Source organism: Anneissia japonica, unplaced genomic scaffold (genome assembly GCF_011630105.1).
Source record: "Anneissia japonica isolate Jap-2015-1 unplaced genomic scaffold, ASM1163010v1 scaffold1489_len2284818_cov182, whole genome shotgun sequence".
Taxonomy (NCBI): Eukaryota; Metazoa; Echinodermata; class Crinoidea; order Comatulida; family Comatulidae; genus Anneissia; species Anneissia japonica.
Genome location: NW_022698455.1, coordinates 1,596,610 through 1,624,363, shown reverse-complemented (window position 1 = coordinate 1,624,363; position 27,754 = coordinate 1,596,610). Strand labels below are relative to the sequence as shown.

The window sequence follows — 27,754 nt, the reverse complement described above, 5'->3', positions numbered from 1 at the left end:
AATATAAATAATAGCAATAATACATGATTTCTTTACAGTAGTAGTGGAACATTTACAAGGTTTTAAATTCTGATGTACATGTTAAATGATTTTGTTCATACACAAACGTCACTTCCGGTATGGAATGGTTAGTGCCGATTGGTTGAATATCGAGGCTAGTTCTGGTTTAAAAAAAACTAATAATTTGTGAGGTACATGTAAAAACAAAAACACAATATATAGAAACAAAGTACAGACAGCAATAAAAAATAAAAATATTACAGAGCAATTTTTCAATAAGATTAAAATTTATCTGTTCATATTATTTTCCTTTAATTTTTTCTATACATTCACAGAAATGTATTAAGACATTCGTCAACCTCGTAGACGGTGGACGTACAGTACTATGCCACGTAAGACAAAACTACACAAATAAAATTTACAAGTGATTTTAAAATAGGCCTATTCATATCTGGAAATCAAATGTGGTGGTGATGATGAATAATAATATGAATAAACAATCATAATACATTAGATATATCAACATATATTATTAAAATAAGCAATACGTTCTGCAGATTAGTGTTATTAAAAAAGATGAACAATGAGGAAAAACAACCAAACAAAAAATGAAACAAAATTGAATACATATTAACCAGTTCTTTAAACAAAAATGTAAAATGTATCTAGTATATGTGTAGTATACATAAATTTGGTATAAAAATAGTTTAATGTGTGTTGTTTAAACTATACAACATTGCTAAGAAATTGATAGAAATTACTTTTTTTTTCATAGGAGTGTTTCCCCGAAAAATTGTCTTAATTTCGCAAGTCTTCTATAGTTTAGATACAAAAAGTACCTGATTGCAAATCAGGATGCAATCATCTGTATTATTATATAATGCTGTGGTTACATTTCTTTTGATGACCTAATCAAAAAGTACACACTATGATGCCACTTTCAGAAAATATTGGTTATTCACAATGCTTCTGTATAAGAATACATTACTGGCATGAAATTCAAAGCATTAAAGGAAATAATAAGTATAGTCTACTTCTCTTTAGATTTAGATCATTCAATAAACCAACGAATTTTATCCTATTCTGTGCAGTAGTTAAATATATGAATGAAGTACTGTACAAACCTTTAACTAACATTACTCTATGCTGCTTGTTAAAATATGTTTCAGACTGATAAGTCAAGCTATAAAATAATACTGTAAGTAAATTCTATTTGATGAAAACATTAATGTTTAGAAATTCACCGTCAAATCTTTTGTGGTTTAGCTTATGTACGCATTCATTTCTGCTTACTGGCATTACGAATACCTGACCAAAGATCAACGTATGCCGGTTAGTTAGAAATGTAATGCACTGATGATACTTATTTTCCCAGAAAACAGAATCTAGCAAAAAAAAGATAAATTTTATTTTATCATAAAAATTAATCACGTTGCTTTTGATTTGATCTTTAGTTATGCTAGAGTTAATCTCTGAATCTGAACTTACCCTAAAACATCACTTTAACATAATAATATTATACCACCTGCATGCTTTAAGAAGTTTTAAGATGTTGTGTCGTCATGTATCTAAACAATGAAAGACTAAATATATAAATAAATGTAGCATTGTTGTTGTTAAACATTTCAGCAAGCACTGCTACTGTTTGACAGTCTCTCAGCCACTCCCTTTTTACTAAGCCAGCAATATTGCCTGTCAACCAGTTTTATTAGCCACAGTACCAGCAACCAACGACTGGCAAACTTCTGACTTTCAAAATAAAATTATACAATGTCAGACGACAATTCATATACAGTACAGTACCTTGGTTACAGTATTTCCTGCAGTACACAAAATGCAGAACATTGAAAGATTACAAAAAGGTTGGAGGATGAAGGTCCTACAATTCCACTTCCCTGCTTGGCCAACCCTAACACCCCCCCCCCCACACCCACCAAGTACTGATGCCTTAAAACAAACTATTTTAAAATTTAACTTTCATCCCACCAAGAATGTTTAATCAACTTTTTCTTTGTCTTTCTGCAGAGTTGACATCAAATGAGATAAGCTGCCACAATATAAATAAATTGCTTTATTTTTTCCCAAAGTCAAAAGTTAAGGTTCTGTCACAATTTCATTTGCAATACAGGGTGTGTGTGACCTGCAACACAAATGTAAATGAACATGTATACAAGTGAATAAACACAGACTAAATTTAAATATTTGGTCAACAGCATGCTTCTTATGGTTAACAGTGTTTCTAATGGTTAACAGAATGCTTCTCATGGAAGAAAGCCCAATGAAAGTTGGTGCTATACGCATACCACCATAGCAAAAGAAAAACAATTCAGCAAAAGATTATGGGTAATTAATATACTTGCAATATTATGCAACAGACCATGTGTGGGGGTTATAATCAACAACTTAGCATCGTTAAAATATGCACAAAAAAAACCCCCAAAAACCATGGGTTAGATTTCTAGTTTCAATTCATTGTAATATAACACTTTTGTCACTCATATTGCTAGCATCTATCCTTAATTATGTTTTACACAGCTTCTTTATGACATCAGCTATATATATATATCCCTCATTTCATTTTTATATTCCATATTTTTTTTTACATAATTCAATTTTAATATTTGTATTGAAATAAATCATATTTAAGTAGTACAGCAGGAATCAGTTTCCCATTGTCCCAAAATTTCCCATTTGTTGCCGTTGACCCATTCCCATTCCCATGTTCATTCCCATATTTCCCATTCCCATGTTAGTTTGCTGCATTCCCATATTGCCTTGCATCATTCCCATGCTGCCTTGCTGCATACCCATGTTACGTTGCTGCATTCCCATGTTGCCTTGCTGCATACCCATTCCCATTGGCACCATGCCTGGCATGGCTCCCATCATGCCTTGCTGCTGCATTCCTATCATGCCTTGCTGTGGCATTTGGTTTCCAAGGTTCATTTGTGCCATGTTATTGGTTATATGTTGTTGTTGCTGCTGCTGTTGTTGTTGTTGAGGGGATCCTGTTGAGAGAAAAAAATATTTTAAAAATAAAGAAATTACATGCAAGATAATGAAAGTGTTAACAAGAACAAATTAGCCTTAATTTAATTATAAAGAATCACACACACACATACATACATGGCTAAATGGTCCGAAAGCAAATTTGAAGAATGTGCAAGTCAATTTAAACATGCTTTGATGGATGAATTGTTTTAACCATAAATAATGCACATCATGAGAAAGTGCTCCTTGTATTATTAATCGAGTTATAAAAGATTCAATGTGTGATGATGAAAAGTGCTGATGTGATGAAACCTGATGATTATCAATGCAACACAATTCATTTACAGCATGCATTATACATCTGGCAACTTCTGGCTGAGCGTTAAGGCAGGGTGCCGCAACATACAACCATAAGGAGCTGTTCGAACGGCACGCTTTCCTATGGTCCTGGTGGTAGAACAAGACTTCTCGGCTATGGACTATAAACCATAGGCCCAAAGTACACAATTTGGCTTATGTGCACTTTTAAAGAACACAGCAGCTATTTTGAGACGAGTAAGGGTTTACCCCGGTGTACTGGAGCCCCAGTTGTGGAGACCAGAGTAGCTGGTACCGGTTTACCGGGTAGCTCAGACACGAAGAGACCCTTAGGGGAGAAGCAAGTTACTGCAACAGCTAGTCTATGCCTTGAATGCTTGAGACCATTTCAGTATAAAGCACTACATAAATCTAATTACATTACATTACACAGAGGTCTATTTGAATGTTAACATGCTCTTAAGTACTATAGGAAAAAATTATTGAAAACCCGCATTCAACCTAATAATTTGGTTAAAATGCAATCATCCAGGAAATCTCTGTCATGTAATTTGTTGTGAAATATGAGAAGTATGGCATTTTATGGTGAATTTGATTTCTTTCCATCAAGCTTTTTGATGAACTTACCTAATACTTGAGTTTGGCTGCCTACAAGTTGGTTCATTGAAGGCTGAGAAACTTTTTTATATTTGTCTGCCGGACTTAATGAATCTAGACTTATGTTGACCTTGGAATCGCTCCAGGTGTTTTTCTGCAATAAAAAATAAGATCATATGATTGAAAACAAACACCTTAAAAAGGATTCGCTGTGTGTTTCGCTTGTGTTTTTGAGCAAGGCACTTTATCTGCATTGCTTCTCTCCACCTAGGAGTATGGTACCCTGGTGGGGTTACCTACACGTGCACTGAAATAGCAGCAACACCCAGTGACCAGAGACAAAAAAGTAAGTTGTAACCAAAAGTAAAAACACTAACAGACACATAAATTATATGTTTGAGCTGTCTCGTTAGAATTTGATAACTTTTAAAAACTTATCCTTTTTATTGAGGAATTCATTGTTACTGGTATTTGAAGGGTATTTCGCATTTTGACTTCAGAGAAATACAGGAAGACCACGCCACAGTCTCGTTCAAAGAGCAATTAACGCTAGACAACTGGAAAGAGGGCAAATCATACATGCTTTGCGCAAATCATGCCATACCACTTATAGATTACAGTTAGACTGGGTAATCACAGTGATTGTCTTGCACTAGGCAAGACTTTACCTGATCAAGGAAATGAAGGGCCCTGCCTACAATGTGTTCTGGGAAGAGAGTACCTGTTAAAAAATAACAATCTTTCAATGGCTGTGTATATGTTACTACTACTTGGTACTTGCCATTCCATGACAAGAATATCTGGCTGCACCCAGATATGTTTTATTATATATATATATGTATGTTATGATATGTTATATTATGATGTTATATGTTTGTATGTTAACCATTCTTATGGTCTATGACAGCCAAGCATCTTCAACATAATGATGTGATTCAATTTGTGTTTATAACCCCATTTGAAAACAAAGCCTCAAATGGTTATATGGATAAATATTTTCCACATCTGCAACACTTTCTAGCTTTTAATGTTTCAAATATATATGTGAAGATCAGAAATACATCACACATCACATTTTCATTGTTTTTTTACCTGTGGAGTTGTAGCTGAATTAGGCTTCACTACAGAGGATTTCTGTTGCGTCATTTGCATAGACCCGCTATTCACCGATGCTGCATTCATTGGCTGCAAATAAAAAAAAAAAAAAAAAAATTACTTCCTTTTATAGTTCTTACCATTTTTATTAAAAAAAGAATCCATAGTTTTCATGAAAAGACAAATATTAAAACCTATGTATTACGAGGTTAGAAGAATGAGTAATGGAAGCAAGTGAAATTACAAATTGTTATTTATGTCAAGTTTGTCGAACCTTTTTTTCAGTTTGAGTGGTTCCTTGAGGATGGCAGTGAACATGGTATTTAATCTGTATTTTGTTACATGACATGGACTTGCATTTAATGTTTGGATGAATAAAAATAAAGAAGTTTCAGCAGCTCAACTTAAAATTGGGAATGTGTATTGTTAGTATTATATAAATAATAATAATAATAATTGACCCATCTGAATATGATACTCCTTCATATCTTTACTGAACAAAACAATAATTGTTTAATATATGAAAAATTACTATTATAAAACATTTGACCATTCTAACATAATACCAAACCACCAATGATACAAAATATATATTATTATAGTACTAAAAACTAACACATAACACCAAGGGGAAAGAAACAAAGAATGCAGCTAACTGAACAAGACAGGAACAAGAGAATGAAGGATAAAATACCAGCAAGACAAACAGAAAGATGCATATTGAGGGAGGGATCAAATCCAGCTTCTTAATACTTCACTCATACATAAAATAATATTAAAGTGGATACAAAGTGAAGTTAGAATAAATCATGTATAAATATAGCTCATGGTAGCATAAATCATCATCATGTTGAAGTGTAATAAACCAGAAACCTGGAAATACAAGAATTAAAAAAATAAAAATAATATCATATTAGAAAGATTAAATAAAAAGAGATTAATAATAAATCTTGACCCATTGATTTCTGTTAAATTGGCTACACTGGTATACTTCCAAGATTTTTCTCTCAGCAAAGCCATGTTTTTAGAAAATCATTTAAAACAAATTTCAGTAAGTCATAAATAAAAACACAAAATAATTATATATTATTATTAAACTGAATCGAAAAAAATCTCAGGTTGTGGAGGCCACATTTCCAGATGTTCAAAGAGATAATTAGCGGAAATTCATTTGTTAGCGTTGGAAAACGCAAATATTATAGACAATAACACCCATACGATATGAATAATTAACTTACCATCATATTTCCTAAACCTTGTTGCTGCTGCTGGTAGAGTGATAATACAAAGCAATTACTATATGGAATTTTTAATGTTAATATTAATAATAATAACTTGAATTTGATATACATCTAGATATCGTGGAATTAGAACAAATATATTGCACATCTATAGTAATAGCTGAGCCTATATATCATTATCAGTTTATAATTGAAATAAATTGTTTTGATACTACAATTTAAGGGGTATTCACCTTATACCAGTCAAAATGATTTTCTGGGTGGCTCTCATGCTTGCGACCTCTGGTCTTAATGGGAGTTTCCCAAATACTACAATTTCAATTTCTTTTATACTTTTTTGTAACATTATGATATATTATTTTGTTGGATTGAATAAATTGATTTGTGATTGTGATTGTGAATTGTACTAGTACTGAAATTAAATTATAAGTGTTTGTCACTTTCAGCTTTATGATAATGAGAAATCTGTTTATTTTTAAAATTTAGTATTATTTTAGAACTACTGTACACTTTAGTTTAAGTTCATTTAAAAATTAACAAATCATTCTATCTTTTGCCTTTCTGCACATTTGCATGTTCACATATTCAATTCATATAAAAAAAAAAACAAACAAAACAAACAATTAAAATGAAAACACAATGGGTTTAGGAGGGTTTCACTATCATTACAAATACCAACATCATCATCTTTACTAACATCACTATACTCCTTATAATAGTTATCTTCGCAAGCATCAGTATCATTATCAATATCATAGTCGTCGTCATCATTATGATTAGCCATGATAATCATAATTAACATACAACCTTCTTCATAATCACCACCACCACCTCATAATCATTATCATCATCCTTTGAATCACTATCACCACCCTTCATCAGTTCTTCCTCTATTTAACCACACATTCCATCACCTATCCCATCACCTCATATCCCATCACCATCTATGAGAAACCCAACAACGTACCATATAAGAATTCATATCGCCAATCATGAAAGGTTGTGTCTACAAAGGGATGGAAACAAAACACAAGGTTTGCAATAAACACCATTACTAACATTTACATTGAAAATGTTTACAAATTCAACAACATACTAGATATATAATAATTGACATTATATTGTCTAAAGGATTGGGAACAATACAACACATGCGTGAAATATTATGGTTAGAAAGGTGTCCAGAAAAGATAGATTGTGTATTAAAATAGCTATCTTATGATGGCATAATTAAAAACATTTAGCTATTTTAAATATAATTACCTATCGATTTGGTAGAGCTATTTTTTAGTTTATTTCATATCTACTTTACTATACCTTCAATTTTAGTTTTACATATTCTTGTAAAATGGTTTTTTGTTGAGTATTGTAATTCAATATGTCAGATTGTTTCCACCATCTGTTGTTATATATTTTGAATAAATACAATGAATATAACATGCAGAATCAATGAAAAAAAAAAAAAAGAACAACTGTGCACTTATGAGATGTTATTAAAATGACTACCAGTAAATGTTTTAAACAAAACATAAACAATTATAATAATAAATGTGATTAATAATGAAGAAACAAAGCATTCAATTCATTAACCTTTAGGTAAGGCAAGAGAGGGCGCTCTTAATTATTGATCTGTCTTGAAGACCAGACTTCAATGCTCCACAATCAATTTTCCCTTCACTGGGTAAGGTAAACTTCCCAGATATTCATTAATGAACACTTATTCTCCTTGAGTAATCAATGAGTGAGAATATTTCCCTCAGTATACTCGGCAAAACTACTTATATATCGGTGAATAGCGCTTCCCCTGACTCTCTAATTATGCTTTAGGGGCACTCTCTCTGATATCACATAATTGAATATAGGCGCACTCTCCCCGACACACCTCTTTTTACAGTCAATAATAATGCATTACACTAAAAATAGACTGAAGGCGTGCTTCAAACAACAAAAATGCCATGGGTAAAACCATAACACAGCTACATTTATTAGTGCACTTGAAGTTGATGAAATAGAAATACAAGAGAATTATAACAACAAATGATGCAAATGTATAAAAAACATTAAGTTACAACTAAAACTACAGAAAAAAGCGTGGATAAAAAACAATTATAAATAATGTAGGTTATGAGAAAGATGTTATAATAATGGCATCTCGTTTAAATATTTAAGAAAAAACGGATTCAACATACTAAAATTATTCAATATCTTTTGTATTAATTTACAATATTATATAATTTAACATATTTTTGTCTATGAAGAATGTATTAAAATTAAATAAAATATAGGTTGACGTCATGAACAAATGAATAGAAAAAATTGAGTAAAAAACAGCTGCAATACATTTGTTTGCTCTCAAATAAAAAAAAAATGTTAAAAAAACATTTTTTAAAGCTGATTTACATATAATTGATATTTCCATGCTGTAGATTGTAAACAAATGTAGAAATAGAAAAAAAAATGGAAATTCAAAAAACTGGAAAAAAAAAAACATGCGGTGAAGAAATTACAAAGACGTACCAGGTATGCCATTGAGTAACAGGAATCGGAGTTTATTTGGGAGGGGTAAATCATGTGGGAAGGAGGTACTATTTGGGAAGGAGGAAACATGTGTGAAGAGGGCAGCATGTGGGGTGAGGAAGGCTACAATAAAAAGGGATAAATAAGAAAATTTAAATTAAATTGTTGATAAATAGATAAAATACTGTACAGCTGACAATACAAAATTCTAAAAATAATAAACACTGCACAACACCAACAACATTTATTTGAGTTATAAACAAATTTTCAGCATCACATACCATCATATTAACATTCTGAGATGAAGCCGTGCTATCACTTTTCATTAAATTATTTCCCTAGGAAAAAAATATCAGATATATAAAAATGTAGCAATGTAATAACAAACAAAAAAATATGACTGCATAAGACTTGCTGATGGTTAAATAGTTGATCTCTATTTCACATTTAATGAATTATCTACATTATAATATATTCAAAAGACCAAATGCCTCTTATTTTACTACATATAATGTAGACCTAAACATTTATAAAAATATCTGATTCAATCTACTGAAATAAATTTATGTTTTGTGTAAAGGTGGTAGGGTGGCAACTGCTGTAGCACAAAATAGCAACAGTTGGAGAATAAGGTAACAACATTTGTGGCATGAAGTCGCACTTGCTGAATAACTTATCAACAGATGTAGCATAAGCCACACCATTTGAAGCAAAAGCTACTTGTGTAGCACCAAGTGTAAACAGTTGTTTACGAAAAAGGAATCTTAAACAATGTAATAATGCTGGACAAGACAAACACTATTTGTAGCACAAGGCCAGGTCAACATGTGAGGCACGAGAACTGACAACAGCATTTATAGCACAAGGCGACAACACTTACAGAACATGTCAACAACATTTTGTAGCACAAGGGCAACAACATAATCACATGACCTACCATTTGTTGTGATGACATCATGTGCACAGGAGATGCTGACATTAATGGAGATTGCTATGGAATATATAATAGAATAATTTAATTGCAGTCAGCTTTGCCTAACTTGAATAATTTCTAAGTCAATCTTATTTTACATGACAAATTGTTGTGTTTTCCACTAATTAACGATCTGTTTGTGGAACTGTACTATTAAAGTCGAACAATTCTTCAATGCCATTTTGGATTTGCCCTAGGCAAGTTCAACTGTAATTTAATTTACATAGTTATCATATATTACAGATTCAACTAAATTATTTAAAAAAAATTATATTAATTAAAATACTACAAAAAAAAAATCCTACACATTTGTAACATGTCATTAATTAAAAAAAAAATTATTGTACAATAAACACAAAACATTTAGCAATTGTAAAGAAATTACAAGTAAAAAAATTATGAATGTGTATTGAAAAAAAATCGATATCAATAAAAAAAAAAATGACTGACAAAAATTTGTGAAGATAGTATGAATTAAAATAATTATATTATAATAGGATATCAATTATTACTTCAAAGTTAAAAAATACAAGCACTTTAGGTCCTTTTGTTGGTTAAAAAAACCCCACCACCATATTTTTGCTAAAAAATGCATCAACATTACTACTATAACTCACACCATCATCATTAATACCACCACCACCACCTCAACCACTATGTTCCTTTGATGAATAACAAACTTTAACTATAAAAATAATCTGGCTTTAAAACAAATAATGAAAAACATTATAACAAAATTGTACCGACACCAATAAACAAAACTGATAAACTAACAGCTCTCAATACGGTTCCACTAAGATTTAACAGAAGGATTGTATGAGGGTGCAAACATACTACCCACACCATACAAAACATTGGTAATCCACAATGGTGAATGGTGAATATGGTAACACCATCTAATGCTAATTAAAACAAATGGATACTATAATGTTGAAAGAAAAATGCTAACGACAACATACACAAATATTGGTACCTTATGGTACCACCATCAAAGATGGCAATAAAAAATGGATGGTATATAAAGTTGAACACCATATTGACAACAAACAAAACACTCTGACTATGTTCTCACACAGCAGCTAACGGTTAGCAGGATCCGGATCATGCTAACCGTTAGCTGCCATGCGTCAATACGAAAAAATCCCGATCCGGATACCAAGAATATGATGATCGAATCACTGGCCAATAAGAAACTGGGAATTGTAAATGCGTACGTGTGATTGGTTGATGATAGAAACGCGCTCAACTTGTTAACCGATAGCGCAGGCTAATCGTTAGCAATAACGGATCGGGCGTTCTCACACAGGTGCTAACGGTTAGCTCCAAGATCCGGATACTAGGGCTCTCATGAGAACCAGGCTTATGTACTACTGTGGTCAATAAGGTACAACAATCGAAGATTTGAATAAAAAATGAATAGCATAAACATGGAAACATGCTACCGACAACAAAGCAATGGCAACCTACAGCGGTAATAGTAGTCAATACGGTACCACCATCCAAGATGCTATTCACTATTGATGGTGCTTCAGTGTCCGGCTATACAGTATAGAAATAGATACATCTCAAACCAAGTAATACAAAGCATCAGAACATATAAAGATGCACAGCATGTTAAAGGTAAAGGGTATGACATTCGACCTCTTGGGGTTCTAAAGGTCAACTCCACCTCCAAATTCCAACTAAACTCAAGCGAGAATATAATTCTTGGATGAATAAGTAAATTTCACAATAATATTTCTAAAGGGAAGATGTAGCAGGTAAAATGTGTATGTCTAAACATGTCTTAGCAAAGAAAATACTGTAAGCTAGAATATGTGAATTCAGAAAAAAGTGGTCATTAAAATTATGAACAAAGATCAGAGGAAAATGGAGTAAGAACAAAAAGACAACTACATACCATTTGGGAGCAATGAGATGGAGCCACGGATAAGGAATACTATACAATTTATAGTTAACAGAGATAGAGAAGCAATTACAATAATGAATGCAACAAGAAAATTTAAATAAGAATAGAAGAATAGAATAATAAAAGCTATAAAGTATTTTAAACAAAATACTTTGTGAAAGTTATTTTTGTTTTTCTGATTAACGTGAAAGGCCGCCACCTATTAGCTCACTTCCATTATTGCTTTTTCCTTTTTTTCAAATGGTATTGCCAAGTAGGGTAAGAGTGCTTTGACCTTTAGTTTATTCATAGTTATGTCACCTACTAGAGGTAATGTTTTGATTGGTTAAACACTTTTGGTACTTGTGCATATAAGCTTGCAAATATGGATAATTTTTCATTCCTGATGATGACATAATTAATGTTGAAATATTGAATCCCGACACGATGGCATGCATTTCGACACTTGGAGTATTTATTACACTATCTTATCCGAGATTAATCAGTGGACCTTTTGTATTGCCATTTAATCAGTAAAAAAAAAAAAATTTAAAAAAAATCCATAACTTCATTTGGAACATGTTCTTGATGAAGGGTAATATGCGGAAAAGACAAGCCAAACCAGTCACTCGTCGCAAATCATGTTTCAGAGAAAATGGCCAAAACATGCTGGAATGTCAAATTTTAAAAAATCTATTTTATTGCACTAAAATAACCTTTATATATCTACACATCATTCTATGCTGTTATTTTTCCCATTTTCAATGTTAAAACAATAATTTTTAAGGATTTAAAGATAGTTTCTGCATGAGAAATGCCTGAAATCATAAACTTTGACGGTTAACTTCTCATATATTGTTCTTTAAACAGCTGTGTGGTTAAACACTTGTAACTTCATAAGGAAATGTCCAATTTAAATGATTTGTTTACCATTTTATAGCTATTATTTTACTCTCTAACACTGTATTAATAACTCAAAATCAATTTTTGCAATAAGTGACTGGTTTGGCTTGTTTTTGCCACATATAGTAAAGTAGTATTAGTATTTGAGAACAGAGAAATGCTGTTAAGAGACAAATTTGATACCAATCCCATAAAAAATATATATTTGGAAAATGCCTTTAATAGTGATACCAGGGAGGAAATATTTTTTTAGAATTGTTAAAACACAGAAGGAAAAATTCCCTAAAATAGACGATAAATGCTATTAGATAAACCAATGCTGATGTTTTGTCTATGAACATGTGGTAGCATAAACCCCTTGAAAATTAATGATCGATCACTGGAATTTTGTAATAATTATTATATAAAATGTCCAGTGAATGAGTGAGTCATCATTCTTAAGAGCTCACAAGATAGGCCAACCAACAACAAAACATTGGGTTTTTTTTTTATATCAGGGATATATTAATGCAACTCACCTGAAGAATTGGTTGAGATGACATAAGGCTAGGCTGCAGCGGGTTAGCTTGAGGCTGCATCGGGCTAACTTGGGGTTGCATCGAGCCAACTTGAGTCTGCATTAGGTTGACCTGTGGCTGCAATGGTTGGGATTGAAGGGGTGCTGCCTGCATGAGGGGATTCTGTGGTTGAATGGGCTGCATGAAATTTGATTGCAGAGGATTTGTAGACATTTGAGATTGTAACAACTGTTGATTGCTATTAGCAGGATGTGGTGAAAGTAAGCTCATCTCTGATTGTAAAGTTGCACCTAAAGATCCTGTACTCTGGAAGCCACCATATAAATCTGTTTCCCTATTAAATCAAACATTTTAATTCAAGAGTTAATATTATAACAAAAAGTTGTCCAGTGCTATGGTAGGCAACATCATAATAATGAGTTCAATCATCCTGAATGTTGCTGTCATGGTTAACAAGTTCTAGTAACCTTGAAATCTCTGATGAGGGCAGTATTTATAGAGGCAGTGGAGTATATTGGCCCTAACGGCCGCCCATACAAAAAAAAGAAGAATGAAAAAAGATCTATCAATCAATCAGCTCAGTGTTTCTAGTGGCCCTAATGACCACCCATACAAATAGACATATATTAATCAATCGGCACTCAGCCCGCCCTCATCGAAGCTTAAAATAAGAATGAAAAGAGATCTATTAATCAATCAGCTCGGTATTCCTAGAGCTCCTCAACAGAGCTAAAATGCATTATGTATTCAGGGTAATAGTAAAGACATCTGGGTTAAGTAAAAACACATGTAAATATATATATTTACTTTGCAATATACAATTTGTAAATCATGGACAGTAAGTTGCTCTTTAGGGCAAAAATATATTCATAAATGCTTGGATAACGAAGAGAATTTACTTTAATTATGATTCAATGTTATCTACTATTTATTGTGAAATTACTGCAATTTGCCTTAAGATTACAATGATTGCATTGGATTGGATTGGATTTATTCGGTGTAAACACCAAGGATAGCCCAAAAAAGTCTAGAAGAATACTTATTTCCAGTGGAGTCCTTCTGGTGGTGATTTGGCAGTACCCCTACTCTTTTCCGAAGAGTGTACTGCATTCTTTAACGTGTACATGGGACATAAATGCACACAGGACCAACGGCTTAAACGTCTCATCCCAAAGACGGTGTGCTATTGTAACTTGTATTTCAGCCCTCCAGCTGAAACACAAGGAGAGGCAGCGATAGGAATTGAACCGGGGACCTAGAGATCTCCACAGTTCAGCGCACACACAGTGGCTACCACCAGATTAGCCGACTGAGCTAAGCTGCATGACACTGTGTGAGCAAGCAAATGAGTAAAATCTTTACCAATGCAATAATAATGGACCTTTTCTGGCCAATCAGAACAAGGCCAGAAATACAAATGTGTGCGCATGTTTTTACACTGTCGTTTTTCGGGACCTTGGCAGCAATATCCAAGGGGCGGGACTTGGGGGGAAAGGTCTTTTCAATCTAGAGTGGGAATCCCATTTACTGTAATAAAACTTTATACATATGACAAAACTTATATTCTATCCTAACCAACAACCCAGCCAATCTATCACTCAATTAATAAATCTATTATTTGATCAATTCAATCAATCATTCCATCATTAACCAACTAATAATACATAAGACATGTAATTACCCTAGCGCTGGTTTAGCGGGTGATGAATTCTGGAATGAAGTGAAGTCACCGAAATCGCCATTAAAATCTTGTGTAGTTGCCTTAGCTGGTTGATCACTGCCCCTGGGGTTAAAGTCATCAATACCATTGTTAGTGCCTACAGGTGCTGTTGTCGATGCCGATGTAAAATCTGCAAAGAAATCTGCTTCTTGGGGCTTTGACTCCATTAAATCGGATCCTATACTTAATGTTTGACTATCCTGTAAGGGAGAAAGAACAAAATATGAACACTAATCATTTAGTACATTAAACATCAATAAATATCAATTCACATTTGAAAAGTATTATCACAAAAAAACTAAAACCACATCAAGCAATGAAAAAGGTTCAATTACCTTGAATATTCAAAAGCAAACAATTAGATAGCAGTTCAATAAGAACAAAATATGCTGATTAACTGAAACTACATAATAGATCAAGCAGTGTTTAAGAAGTGTAGAAATCAAGAAGGAGTAAACATTTGCACCTACTTGTTTTTTATGTCCCCCACCGTAGGTCGCGGCAGCACCCATATCAATTGGTTTACGTGACTTTGTTTTTGTTGTAGTAGTAGCTACTGTTGGTTTTGTTTTGCTGGAACTTGTGTATTCTTCTTCATCTTCATGGAACTCTTTCTTTGTGGAACTCTCTTCCTCTTCTGTATAATCATACTCCCCCTCACTGAAAACAGATGCACAAATAAAAATATTTAATATGTATTCAAATAAAAGCCCCAGAGTGTTTATTGTTGAGAAGGGTTTTTATGGAAGCGTTTTTTCATGGGAGGTGCATATACTTTTTGTGTGTAAAATGGATACAGATATACTCAAATAAACACCGCTCAATTTCACTGTAAATGTTGAAATACAACACACAATTACCGCCAATATATGTTATTGTTATGATAAAGACTTAACCAGGTTAGAAAATATGTAATTCTGCTGGAGTAGAACATTATAGAATGTGTTGAAAATGATGTTGTTTCCATTAAATTTGTGTAGTAATTTAGGGGGTTATTTATTCAAGCAAAAAATGGAGATTTTATTCGAGGGAGACGCTCATTCCAAATGAGGGTCTAGAAGGTGCGTTTATTCAAACTGGGCGTTTATTCAAGTAAATACGGTATAACATAAAATGAATTTGGTATAGACAGTGCATATTGCAATTAATGCATATCACATTACTACAAATATAATATATATAACAATAAAATATATTTTATACTAGCAGTTTCTAATAGAAAGTAAAATGCTGCGAGTATGCAAAATGCTGCGAGTATGCAATTCATGTAAATACTAATAGATACTTCAGTACATAAAGGGTGTACTGATTTTAAGTTTTAGTATTAAAGGTTGGTAGAAATATATGATTTGGTGAATGGGTTTCAAAAATTTTGTTTGCATTGCTACAAAACAACATAATAATATACTAATAGACATGTTAGTAGTCGATCTGGTTTTATTGTTAACCACAATAGGCTTCACAGTATTTAAAATGTAAAAAATATTGTTATCCACAATAGCCTTCATATTATTTAAATCTGTTTTAACAAAAAAATATTTAAAGCTTTTTCAAATACAATATATAAATAACAATAAAATATATTTTTTATAATACTAATAATTAAATTTAACATTAACAACAAAAATGAAAATAAGGACAATAACAACAGCTACTGTATCTCAACTTTCATAATTATATAATTATAATTTCAAAAAATCATATATTAAATAATTATAACTTAAGATATGTTAATTACATTTAACAATTATAACTTAAAGATCATATATTAATTACATATGTTTAACATTAACTACGATCACAACGATAACAATTAGAACGAAAACAAAGATGATGATGACAAGCACATCAACAATGATGACAAAAATAATATTAATAACAATCATACAAATTATAAACATAATTTAATGAACAAAGCATACCTTGGATATTCTACAGGTGAGTCTCCCGGTGAGTCACTTCTATCATGGAATGATCTAAATCGTGATTCTTTCTTTCGTTGTTTTTCTATTTGAGCGTCAAAATCTTTAAAGGAACTATCGTAACGACTTGATTTAGGTTCACTATCATATCTATCACCTAAAAATACAATGAATGACATGATACCAATAAAAAAAAACATACCTTGGTATAAATACAAAAAAAAAAATATAAACCAATATTACGTTAACACTGAATTCATCAAAATGGCAAGTAAAAATGGTAATGTGTACCAGAGTGAAGAATTTATACATTTACCATCCAAGAAGCTTGTAGCTTCAAACTGTGAGTTTGGTATTGCTTCATACTGCAAAACGGTTTGCCATGGCACCCTAAAGCCAAAAGTCTCTTTACACCAGTTCCAGCCAGCTCTAGCAAACCCGACAATTTCATCCATGTCTAAATTCACTCACTGCCTAATCTAATAGCAAAATCATGCTGAAAACTTGCAGTAAACTATAAACTAAGGGTAAAAAAGCTGGTAGATTTTTCTACGTGGTAGAAATAAGCTGTGATCTGTACACTGACGAGCAAGGTTTATGTGGCATAAATTCCATATGGGAGTTAGCACCTGTGGATATGAATTGCTTCTACCAGTTGCACAACGTTGAATTCATTATCTACAAACAGACACACAATCAATCAATAATACAGACGAAGTGATAAAATCAATTGTGATCAATAACAAGAGACTCATTAGCATAATCTGGATGTGAAAGGTCAATTTCACTACTGACCTGACCTTTAGATTAGAATCACACTAGTCATTGATGAATAGACTCACAATACTAAAAGTCATTAATTATTAAATTGAGTACAGCAATGGTTCATGTATCATGCAGGACATTAAAACCAGTTATAACAGTAAAACATTATTAATAACAATTCTACTACAACATCAAAAGTGTTCTACAAATAAAAAATGGGGGGGGGGAGAGATATGTGATGTAGACGCATTAATTGCAATTATGCATAAAATTAAGGACATCTCAAGTTCATTTATGAATGCACAATACCAAAGTTCAATGTTGCACTTAAAACAAATTTCCAAATCCCATTTATTATGTTATTTTGTCACAATGTAGGTCTAGTATAGTATTTTGAACATTTCTAATTGTTTTTTTTTAAATATAGACTTCACATACTGTAGTTGCAAAACTGGCAATATGCACAGTACAGTAAATTATCATGTTTAGTTGAAATTTAGTAAAATAAATTACATATTTTATATTTTAAAATCTGGTTGGGAGAGTTTATTTCGGTACATAATGCCAGCAAGTCCACCTTCAGAACACTGATCAACAACAATAATGAAAATGATATTGATGACATGAAGCTGATATTGATGACATGAAGCTGGGCACTCACTGCATCGTACCACCATCGTACAAACAATCCAACTCCGTTCCCTGCGAGCGCTAAACAACGCAACGCCATTGTGGTGTTGTGTTCTTCATAGAATTACATAGGCCGATGACCACCGGGCTTAGAGCGCCCGACTTAATACAAATGATACTACTATTCAGTATTAATAATACTTTACCAATCGGTTGAATTATTGACTGATAAGATGGCAATAGCAAAATATTGGTGAATGACTTGTTTAACACTGAGTATCTCAGCAGTAACTCACCTACTAACAGTAACTAGCCCACTCCTAGCTCCACCAATCGTAAATAATTACTTGTTAGCTTGCATTACCAACACAACATCATCTGGTAACTTACCTCTACCATGTCTAAAATGTAGCAAACTGACATGCACCTGTGTTCTTAAAACAAACTATAGTCGAACTTCGAACTACAACTAGTCCTAGTTGCAACTTCAACCTCTATTAGTATTCATAATCTACGTAGTCAGTATGACTAAACCAACTCCTGGTTGTAGTTCACCTGAAGGCGTCTGGCAAGAATGACTATCAAACTAACCAATGAAAAGAGCTCATTTTAATAGCAGACGAAATTTTAGAAATCCGGTAATGCTGATGAATATTAAGCTGCCGTCTGTTGCTCAAAAACATATTTCCTCATAATTCACATTAGACCAATTATAAATTAATCATTACTATATTAGTAGTTAACATATAATGATAAATAATTTGAACAATTATAGTTGAGCCCGCATGAGATTGGTGTCGTCTTTAATGCTGTTACGGTAGTTGGCGCCGAGCTATGGCAGCCGCGGGTCCCCGGGGACCCAGCCCGAATTTCCCAGTGTGTAGGCATACATATACGAGGACAAATAAAGAATTATTATTATTATTATTATTATTGAAGCTACATGCCTGCAACACATTGAAGATACATCAGACCTACGTATGCAATCAGTTTAATTTTTTTTCACTCTATACTGTGAGTTACAAAAAGCATGACTTTAGTGGGGTAAATATTTAAAGTCGGCGAGTTAGTCTCACCCTAGGCTGACTTTAAAAATCGGCCTGCAGAGTACCCTTTTAGTCAAGGGGTGCATGATTTAGTCATAGTGCTAGTCAAAGTTTGTTATAAGAATACATACAAAATTACGTAAATTTGAAGTTTTAGCTCGAGCTACGACTATATCCATTTTAAGAATACCATGGTTATACTCGATGCATGGAACCTTCCCCTGCTACCTACTGTAATCTCTCAGGTACCTCTTTGCTGTCTAATACATCATCTAAATGTAGTTAACTACATATTAATGCAAACTTACTATAACCGTGTCCTCTTGATGTAACTGATGACGAGACTCCTACATATTTGTCCTTGGCCTTTCTGGCTTTCTTTCGATCTGCCCGCAGACGTTCATCATCTTGGATGAAATCAACTAAATCCTTCACTTTTTGGCGAACTGTTAAAAGTAGCAAAAAAGAAACAAATAATTATAGAAATGTTTAATCAACAATAAACCAAGTACAATTTGATGTAAGCTTACTGCGAGCTTTCGTCTATGTTATCAACATGATTTCATCAGGCTATACATAAGCCAACCAGATGAAACTATTCGAATATTTGAGAACCATATAATTATTAAGAATCAAGAATTAGGAACTAGGATTTAAGTGCCGATTCTCTCTTTATGTGTATTGAGTTTTAATTAATGCTACTACACATTTTATCTATAATATGATGAACCAACCTGTATAGCTTTCATGATAATTTTTTTATAGCTATGCTGCCCTCTATAGGATTGTTTGGGAGTGTTGTAGGAGTATTTCTGTAGAGGGCCTGTATTCAGACCAAATAAAATGCCTGCGCCCAGTAAAAACCTGACATTTAGTGTAGATGATCTAATTTCTCAGGTTTGGTACAGCCTCAGGCAATGGTAATGGGGTAGACTGGAAAGGGTTAATATTAACTGATACTAGTGCTTATTATTTAACATTGTTATGCTATACTCAATTATTAAAACAGAATTTACAACACGATAAATTGTTTGATGTTATCTTCATATTAGATTAAGGCCTCATTGCTTCATGCATAATATATCCATTTAATAATGTTCATCGAATGGCAGGGTAGGGCGCGACTTTTTTTATACCTTGTTTAGTGAACCTGCTGCCCACCAATAATGATGACTTTGAATAAACATAAAATTATATTTTTGGCCAATTAGCATACCTGCTGCCACGAAAAAATGGAAATTTCAGAAAAAAAGTGTTTTATTTCATCCTATTACTACACTGTTTACATTCACCAATAAAATTCTATCTTTATTTTCTCCTCCGTCTGGATGTTTTTGGCAAAACTATTTGTTATAAGAAAAACAAAATTTTATTTTTAATTTTTTTTCCACCCTTCTCTGACAATCTTTAAAAATATAAGTTTGCAAAACAAGGTATTAAAAAAGTCTTGCCTAATAGTAAGATTGGTTTTTTTTCTGGATACCCAGTCAATGTGGACAGGGGGTTAAGACTGGGCATAGTAACCAGGAGCTATAATATCAGCGCTGGTTTGTGCGGCATGCTCACCTACTGTATGGTTCAGGTGGTAGAACAAGTCTTCTTAAACCGTAGGCCCGGTGTGCACAACTCACTAATTGAGTCTTTTTAAGATTCCAATACATTTTTCCATATGATTCACATTATCATTCTCATAATATATGATTGATGGTTCACAATATGAAGTACAGATCGTATAAATGAAAGTCATATGAGATGGATACTATATTGTTTAAATTCATGAAATAAATATTTAATGATGTACAACATAAAAATAATAATTAGATAAATGAAAATCACCATTTAGGCCTTGGTCTTTGCCTATTTCATCTGTGAATGTGTAGTTTTCAAGGCTTCGTAGATCATAGAGATGTTCCCTGGCAGATGTTACAACCCTCTCTGAACCGTTCAGGATTAGGTAAGATAGAAGCAGCAATGACTGTTGGAAAAACCATTATAAAAAATAGTAAAATTAATATTTCATATGGTGAGTTAAAAATACTATCAAAAGACATACATGACTCATGAAAATGCTCTATACTTTAGTGTCACGAGAGAAAAAATGTACTGTACTACTAGTTTTTTCAACACAATACTTAATGGGTACTGTTATAATACCCTACTTCATGTAAATATGGCACATATAACAAACATTTCTTTACAACGCTGTCGAGTAGTGTCTAATTTCAGAGTTCAACCCACATTTAACATTTGAAGAGAAAACCACTGTAGTAGTAGTTTAAAAGTAGCTGGCCATATAATGATGTTATACTATGTAGCTTAGGACCTTTTAATTTAATAAAATATAACTTACATAAAAAAAAAAATACTGTACATTTAACTAACAAACTCCAGAGAAGATTATTAAAAAAAATATATCCTTCTAGTTAAAAAACCCCCCAAAACAAGTGTCTTTATTATGACAAATTTGCCATATTGAGAATATGTAGATTTCTATAATAGATTAAGGATGAGGATTACACTGCATTATTTTTAAATCCAATGGTTTAAGCCTATTATTCTACAGTATATGATGTTGACATACAGTACAAACTTGTGAGCATTACACACTCACATTGTCACTACTGTATCAGATTAAGTGACGAGTGAATACATCTTTTTATTCCAAGGTGAATGGTTAGAATAGAAGTGAAAGCAAAATAATCTATGTTTGTCTAATGACAAAAGTACAAACTTACTGTTTATGTAAAACTAGGAAACAAAAGTGGAGACATAATTTCATAATTAGGCCTACCACGCAAATTTCGATTCTGGGAGAATATCAGTAACAATAATTGTAAAAATAATATTAAATTTATTAAACATTAATAGTGTATCAGTATCCGCCAAAATATGGCTTACTAAACCATTATACAAACATAATCAGCCCATGAAATTAGGAAAAAAATAGGTCGGCAAAAAATTCTCTGAGGCAGTCTCGGCAATTTTTTACTACCTAGGCCTATAGAGTATAAACTACGATTTTTCCGAACACTCGACTTTTCGTCGTCATCTACAGATCGTGAATTTCTCTATTAAATCAATATATTGCTGGTGAAAGAATGGTTGTACTTGTATTATTTAATAGTGTAATATAATACATATGTTTTACGTAAGAAAATCACTGAATAAATGTCATTTTAGCGTTCGTTTTAGCGTTATCCTTAGCATGGGAAATATCACTTTCATAAAAGCTACGATCATCACAGGCTGCTTCAAAACTGCCCATGCATGTCCATGCGCATGCCCAGAACGATCTATCAGGAATTTTCCACACATGTACACAACACATGTAGTTGTCAGTAGTGAAGTCACGATGTGATCGTGATTGCGTTTAAACAGAAGGTAGAATCAGGCCTACAATATGTTGAATTTGGTTGTTTTTAGATAATAAACAACATTTGAAATATGATAATACTGTAAAATGAAGACAAATAATAGATTTAGATAAGCATTACGATCTACGCGGCCCACAAGGCTTCAATTGGGCGATGTTTTAGGCCTTGGCTGGCTAGCAATGCATCATTCGTACCTAGGCCTAGCCTACAAAACGACTAGGCCTTGCTAGGCGAGAAAGACGACGATTGTACCTATTAGAATCAGTTATTGTACAAACAAATCTGTTTTACAGACAACCAATTTCCTTGCCTTGACGATATACATAAAATTTTGAGTCTGCTATAGCCTGTTTCAAAGTTTTGACTTTCCAAGCAGTTTTTAAAGCCAAGAAATCTAGCCCTAGGTCGGCAAAAAATTGCCGTCCTATTGCAATTCTGGCTCGGCAATATGGTCGGCAATTACCGATTGCCGACGTGAAATCCATGGGCTGCATAATGCAAGTTATTGATAATGAAATGAATATAATTATTAAGTTCCTGTACTTTCAGTATTGGTGTTTGTATTGGTGCAATATGCACTTGGCTTACACCACATGTTGATGAATATTACAAAATAATTACTTTTAATTTATCAAGGTAACACATGAACATGTGTCCTTAGTTTGATGTTAAACTAGTCAGGCAGAGAAGGCAGGTTGTCTGTGGGGTTAATCATTCTCAACTAACTTCTACAACATATAACCATATAAACCTCTCTGTGACTGGTGGGATGGTCAGAGCCATTAAACTGAGCAGGCCTCTGGATATGGGGGATGGGAATTACTGCCTTGCAAGGACGTCTTAGATGGCCAAAGGCTAGGCCCACCGCCAAAAACTGTGGACGTCGATAGCGGAGTGGTGACCCTTCGACTATCTAGCCTTCAGTTTAGATGGTTCCAAGGTGGTGTCAAAGAATCCACCTTCATTGCTGCCACCAGTTCTGATCTTGACACAAGACAAAGTGAAGCACCTCCTTCCAGCAGTCTACCAGCCGGTCATCAAGTCACATACCTCAGATATTAATTGTCGTCACTTGACTACTGTAGGTTCTTGCTCCACCAGCCTCTCCAATCTTGAAAAATACTTGTTAACAGTGTAAAGACACAGAGTAAGGCAATTTTCATTCTTTGTTGCGACTATAGTTTTTAAAAATTGTTTCAACAGCATTGGACTTCTTATTAACCACGGGGTTCAGTATTCAACTGGGACTATTGTGACGTCAAGTGACATCTCAAGCTTTTGAGTTGACACAAGGCAACAAAGATCTGTTTTTTCCACTTAACTCCTCACAAACTAACGTGAAGTGCCTATTGTTAACCACTTAACACTATGTTGTACCGGTCAACACTCCACCCTATTTATCAAACCTAATAACAGGATCTTCATTATTCTCCCAAAGACTAAAATGAACTAAAATGTATTCCCATCAAAAAACAAAATGTGGCTGTTTTCATAATCAACACCATGGTTTACTGCAAGTATTTACTGATCAGGTAACTAATCATTAATAACTAATGGCTAATTGTTTTAAATTTATCAAGCGAAAAGTACAAAAATTCTTTATGTGCTATAAAAACAAGTGTAGAGATGTAACTAATACCATATTATCAAATACTTCAACCAAAGAATAAGTCTCAAAAAGTAAAATCAAACTTTGAACTGCTCATTCAAAGAACTATTAAGAAGTTATAGACAAAAAAAAATTCAACTACTTTTTCTGATGAATTTTTAGGCAGCAAATTTAAGGATTACTATGCACAATTATGATTATTTGAACATCCATTAATTAATTGGCAACAATTTTTTATTTTCTCTCTTTAGTGAAATCTAATAACTGTTTGTAATATTTTTTGGGATTTTTAAGTTTCCTACATTATACTTGACAGTACAGTATATTGTTAACTTTACATGCAGCCTTATATTACTCGACATACTATACTTTAATAATAATTTTTTGGTCAGCTAGTAAGTGTATTTTAGCTCTACTATTGTAAATTGTATGTAGAACTATAAAGATACCATTCAACTTGGCCTAATGTTTTGCACCACTCCAGCCCAGGCTCTTGTCCAGGTCGCCTATAACATACAAAGGACTTATGGCCAAATTGAGTATAGTAGGGACCGAGTAGATGTAAGAGAAAAGCGACCTGGAACCCGAATTTGATCAAAAAAATTTTTAAAAACCCAAAAAATAAAACATACTATAATGTGCCATAATTGCTGATATTTCAACATTCAACTTTTTTAGTCATGATAGATAGTGTTGTTTATTATTTAGGACCGGGCCTATGACAAAATAACTTCACATGTTGATACACACCTTATAAACTCGTCTCCAGTTTTTCTTATTGTCTTGCAGCATACGTTTCCACAACATACCCATCACCTCTGGAAAATGTTCGTAAGTGTAGGTTTCTTTGGCAATTTCTGCCATCAAAGCTCCATGAGGCCCCCATTGCTCATCATTTGTGGCTTCACGCACCTTAGCCTCCACCTCACTGTAGTTCATCACAACATTTGTGCTGTAGGAGTGAATATACAAAGTACAAGTTAACATCAACAGTTCCAATGTTTTAATTTTATATATAAATCCAACTACCTGTCAGTTTGTTATAATCTTTGGTTTAAATTTCAAAAAACCCATGGTGGTTCTCCCATGCGCTTCATACTGTAAAGTATTTTTTTGCATGGAGGATATCTCAAAAACCAACTTAAATTTGCATGGAAAATCAATAGGAAAATAGGTGCATGGAACCATAACTACTAGTACTACTGCATAATACAATGGCTGTACTGAGAGATAGGCCAGGCCTAATTTATTGCAAAAGTTGTGTGGAAAACTGCCCTTATTTCAGTAATTCGCAAACACGCATCTAGGCCTAATTTTTGCTAAGAGGATATAATCCCCTCGCAAGCATTATTTTATAGTCTGTTATGAGGGGTATTCCAGGACCTTGATCAAAACACCCATTTGGACTTGTTTAAACCCTGTGTGTATCAGCAAATAGACCCAATCGGCAGCTCAGGTCACGTGACTTATAAGTGGGCATAGGGTCTGTTTACAATCTATCAAGATCGCGCGATGACAGTGCATTGAATAGAGCTTCCCTTGTTGTGAAGGCACACCATCGATGTTGCAAATGCTGGTTGGAACGCGAGTTACAATTGGGTAAATCACTTAGAAGTGTTCCAAAATTCAATTTTCAAACACTAAGATTGGTTTGGAAAGACCCCAATGGATAGTGTGAGTAAAGCCAAGAAGTTTTTCATGGAAAAGTACGTTCACAATGTGCATTGATTGCTCCAGTGGAGTCGTCGCCGGCTGAGGTACTTTTCAGGCCTAAGTCAAGCATATATTATTCATGGCAAGCGCATGAAAAAAAAAAGAATCCAGTTAATAACATTGTTAACAGATACTACATTATATTAGGAAGGTTGAGTGAACATTATGTAGCCCAAGAGAAATATTTTACAGTTATTTTAAATCTAAAATTAAATCATAGGATGTTAGCCTAGTAGTTACTGCCTAGAATCATCATCATGACATTATAAACAACAAATATTATTATTATTATTATTATTATGTACTGACATTGGAATATTACTGTACCATACCAACCAGGCTTATTATCACCAGCCTGTTTCCTACACCAAGGCCAAATTCGGTTGAGTAATCAGTACCGTTAAGGGCTATTTTCTATGTTATTACCTACTCGAGTACAGAGTATAGTCGAGGTATAACAACTCTCTTGTCTGGTCAAAGCTTAATATTAACAGTGTAGTCGGCCTATACATTGTAATTGTATGTTGCCTACACTAGCAGCATCCCAGAGCCTAAATAAAATGCACAGAGATAGCCAACATAATTATAAATCACTATTTTAAAAAAAACATACTGCCTTATCTTACATTACTTTGGGCCGCTGTCTAAAAAGTATTGCAACTCTCTCAATATACTGTGTAAAAACCGAGCGCACTGTGGTTTACGATGTGTTTACATTTAGTACCCACTATATGTCACGGGACCAGTAATAGCTGGAGGTGCCGATTCGGTCTATTCATGGAACTGCCACTGTTTTTAACAATGCTACTTACTAGGCCTAGCCTAGCTAGGCCTGGCCTAGCTTAGCACTATCAATTTCAATTTATCAGTTGATATTTCAATTACAGTGATGATGTTTATGCCTAGAGCTTTACCTAATCTAGCCTGGCCACATAGCCTACCAGAATTTGAGGCCCAACCAGGCAGGACCTGGGCTAGCCTAGCTAGGCCTAAGATAAAGAAGCAAGGCCCTACTACTAAGGCACTAGGCCTAGGAGCCTAACTACTATTTCTATGTTCTATTATAATATGACTCCCAATTCAACCATCTTATTTCCACTTTCAAGTACCGGAAACTCAAAATATTAAGTTCACTGTAATAATAACTATTTGACACATTTACAGCTACCAAATATGATATGATATTATTAGGCCTAGCGTAAGTACTGTATCGCCAACCCCAACAGGTAGTTTCAATATCAGTATCAGTATCGAAGGGAAGGCTTAATCAGCCCCTCCTACTCCGAAACCTAGACAGGAAATTCTTACTTACACTTTGTCACTGATCTCACGAATCTTCCAAATTGCGTTTTGCATGATTGTAAGTGTACTATTACTACTTCATGTAAATAAAATATCGCAAATTCTTTATAGATTTTAAGATGTTTGAAGATTTATTCGATCTTCAAAATTCTCGGTCTGCCGGGTATCAAAATGGCTGAAAACCGGAAGTTGACGTTGTCAGTCTCTCGTTTGACCTTACACCCCCGGAACGACGACAAGTGAGTATTTTTCCTCCCTATGGAACGCCAAGTCAGAAAAATAATAAATGGTACTCGTACTGTATACTGTATATTAACTTTATTTAACAACAATTTGGCACAAAATTATTGAGACCGACATACTAGATTCCTTGAATACATATTACAGTATTTCAAAACAGCTTTTTTTTTAAATCTGAAAATTGCTCTTTATAACAATGAATATAATATGGACAATATTTAATGTTTGTTACAATAGATAAAATATTGAGTATTTAAAATGACAATTTGCTTTGAACTCCCTCTTTCAGGTGTTTTAAAATATTAACTAACACTTAAACTGTTTTTAATATTAGGGAGAAAAACGATAACAAATATGAATACGTCATTATCATTAGATAGTATAATACATAC

At 33.3% G+C, this 27,754-nt stretch overlaps 1 protein-coding gene across 25 annotated transcripts; it reads right to left on the bottom strand.

Annotated features, from left to right (window-relative positions):
• LOC117102593 (clathrin interactor 1-like) lies at nt 1–27,322 on the bottom strand. 25 transcript variants are annotated; one of them, XM_033242918.1, is made up of 17 exons: nt 27,133–27,322; nt 24,858–25,059; nt 20,961–21,099; nt 19,433–19,570; nt 16,684–16,840; nt 15,232–15,421; nt 14,723–14,961; nt 13,042–13,375; nt 11,200–11,271; nt 9,697–9,750; nt 9,041–9,097; nt 8,760–8,882; nt 7,210–7,248; nt 6,240–6,269; nt 4,999–5,091; nt 3,937–4,060; nt 1–3,008 (listed from the first exon to the last, which is right to left on the bottom strand). In XM_033242918.1, exons 1-17 carry the CDS (start codon nt 27,174–27,176, stop codon nt 2,662–2,664), a joined length of 2,382 nt encoding a protein of 793 aa, XP_033098809.1. In that variant the 5' UTR covers nt 27,177–27,322; the 3' UTR covers nt 1–2,661. The 25 variants fall into 25 exon arrangements, with proteins under 25 accessions (XP_033098809.1, XP_033098810.1, XP_033098812.1 ...); XM_033242919.1 differs by having other exon boundaries at nt 6,240–6,266; XM_033242921.1 differs by lacking the exon at nt 27,133–27,322 and adding an exon at nt 26,983–27,000.
• Between the last annotated feature and the right edge of the window lie 432 nt (nt 27,323–27,754).

Coding starts and splice junctions, on each gene's coding strand:
- LOC117102593 (XM_033242918.1), bottom strand. CDS start 27,176: ATGCAAAACGCAATTTGGAAGATTCGTGAGATCAGTGACAAAGT. Junction 11,272..13,041: donor CATCTCAACCAATTCTTCAG/GTGAGTTGCATT, acceptor TATACTGTATAG/CCGGACACTGAAGCACCATC. Junction 6,270..7,209: donor GCGATATGAATTCTTATATG/GTACGTTGTTGG, acceptor TCACTCTACCAG/CAGCAGCAACAAGGTTTAGG.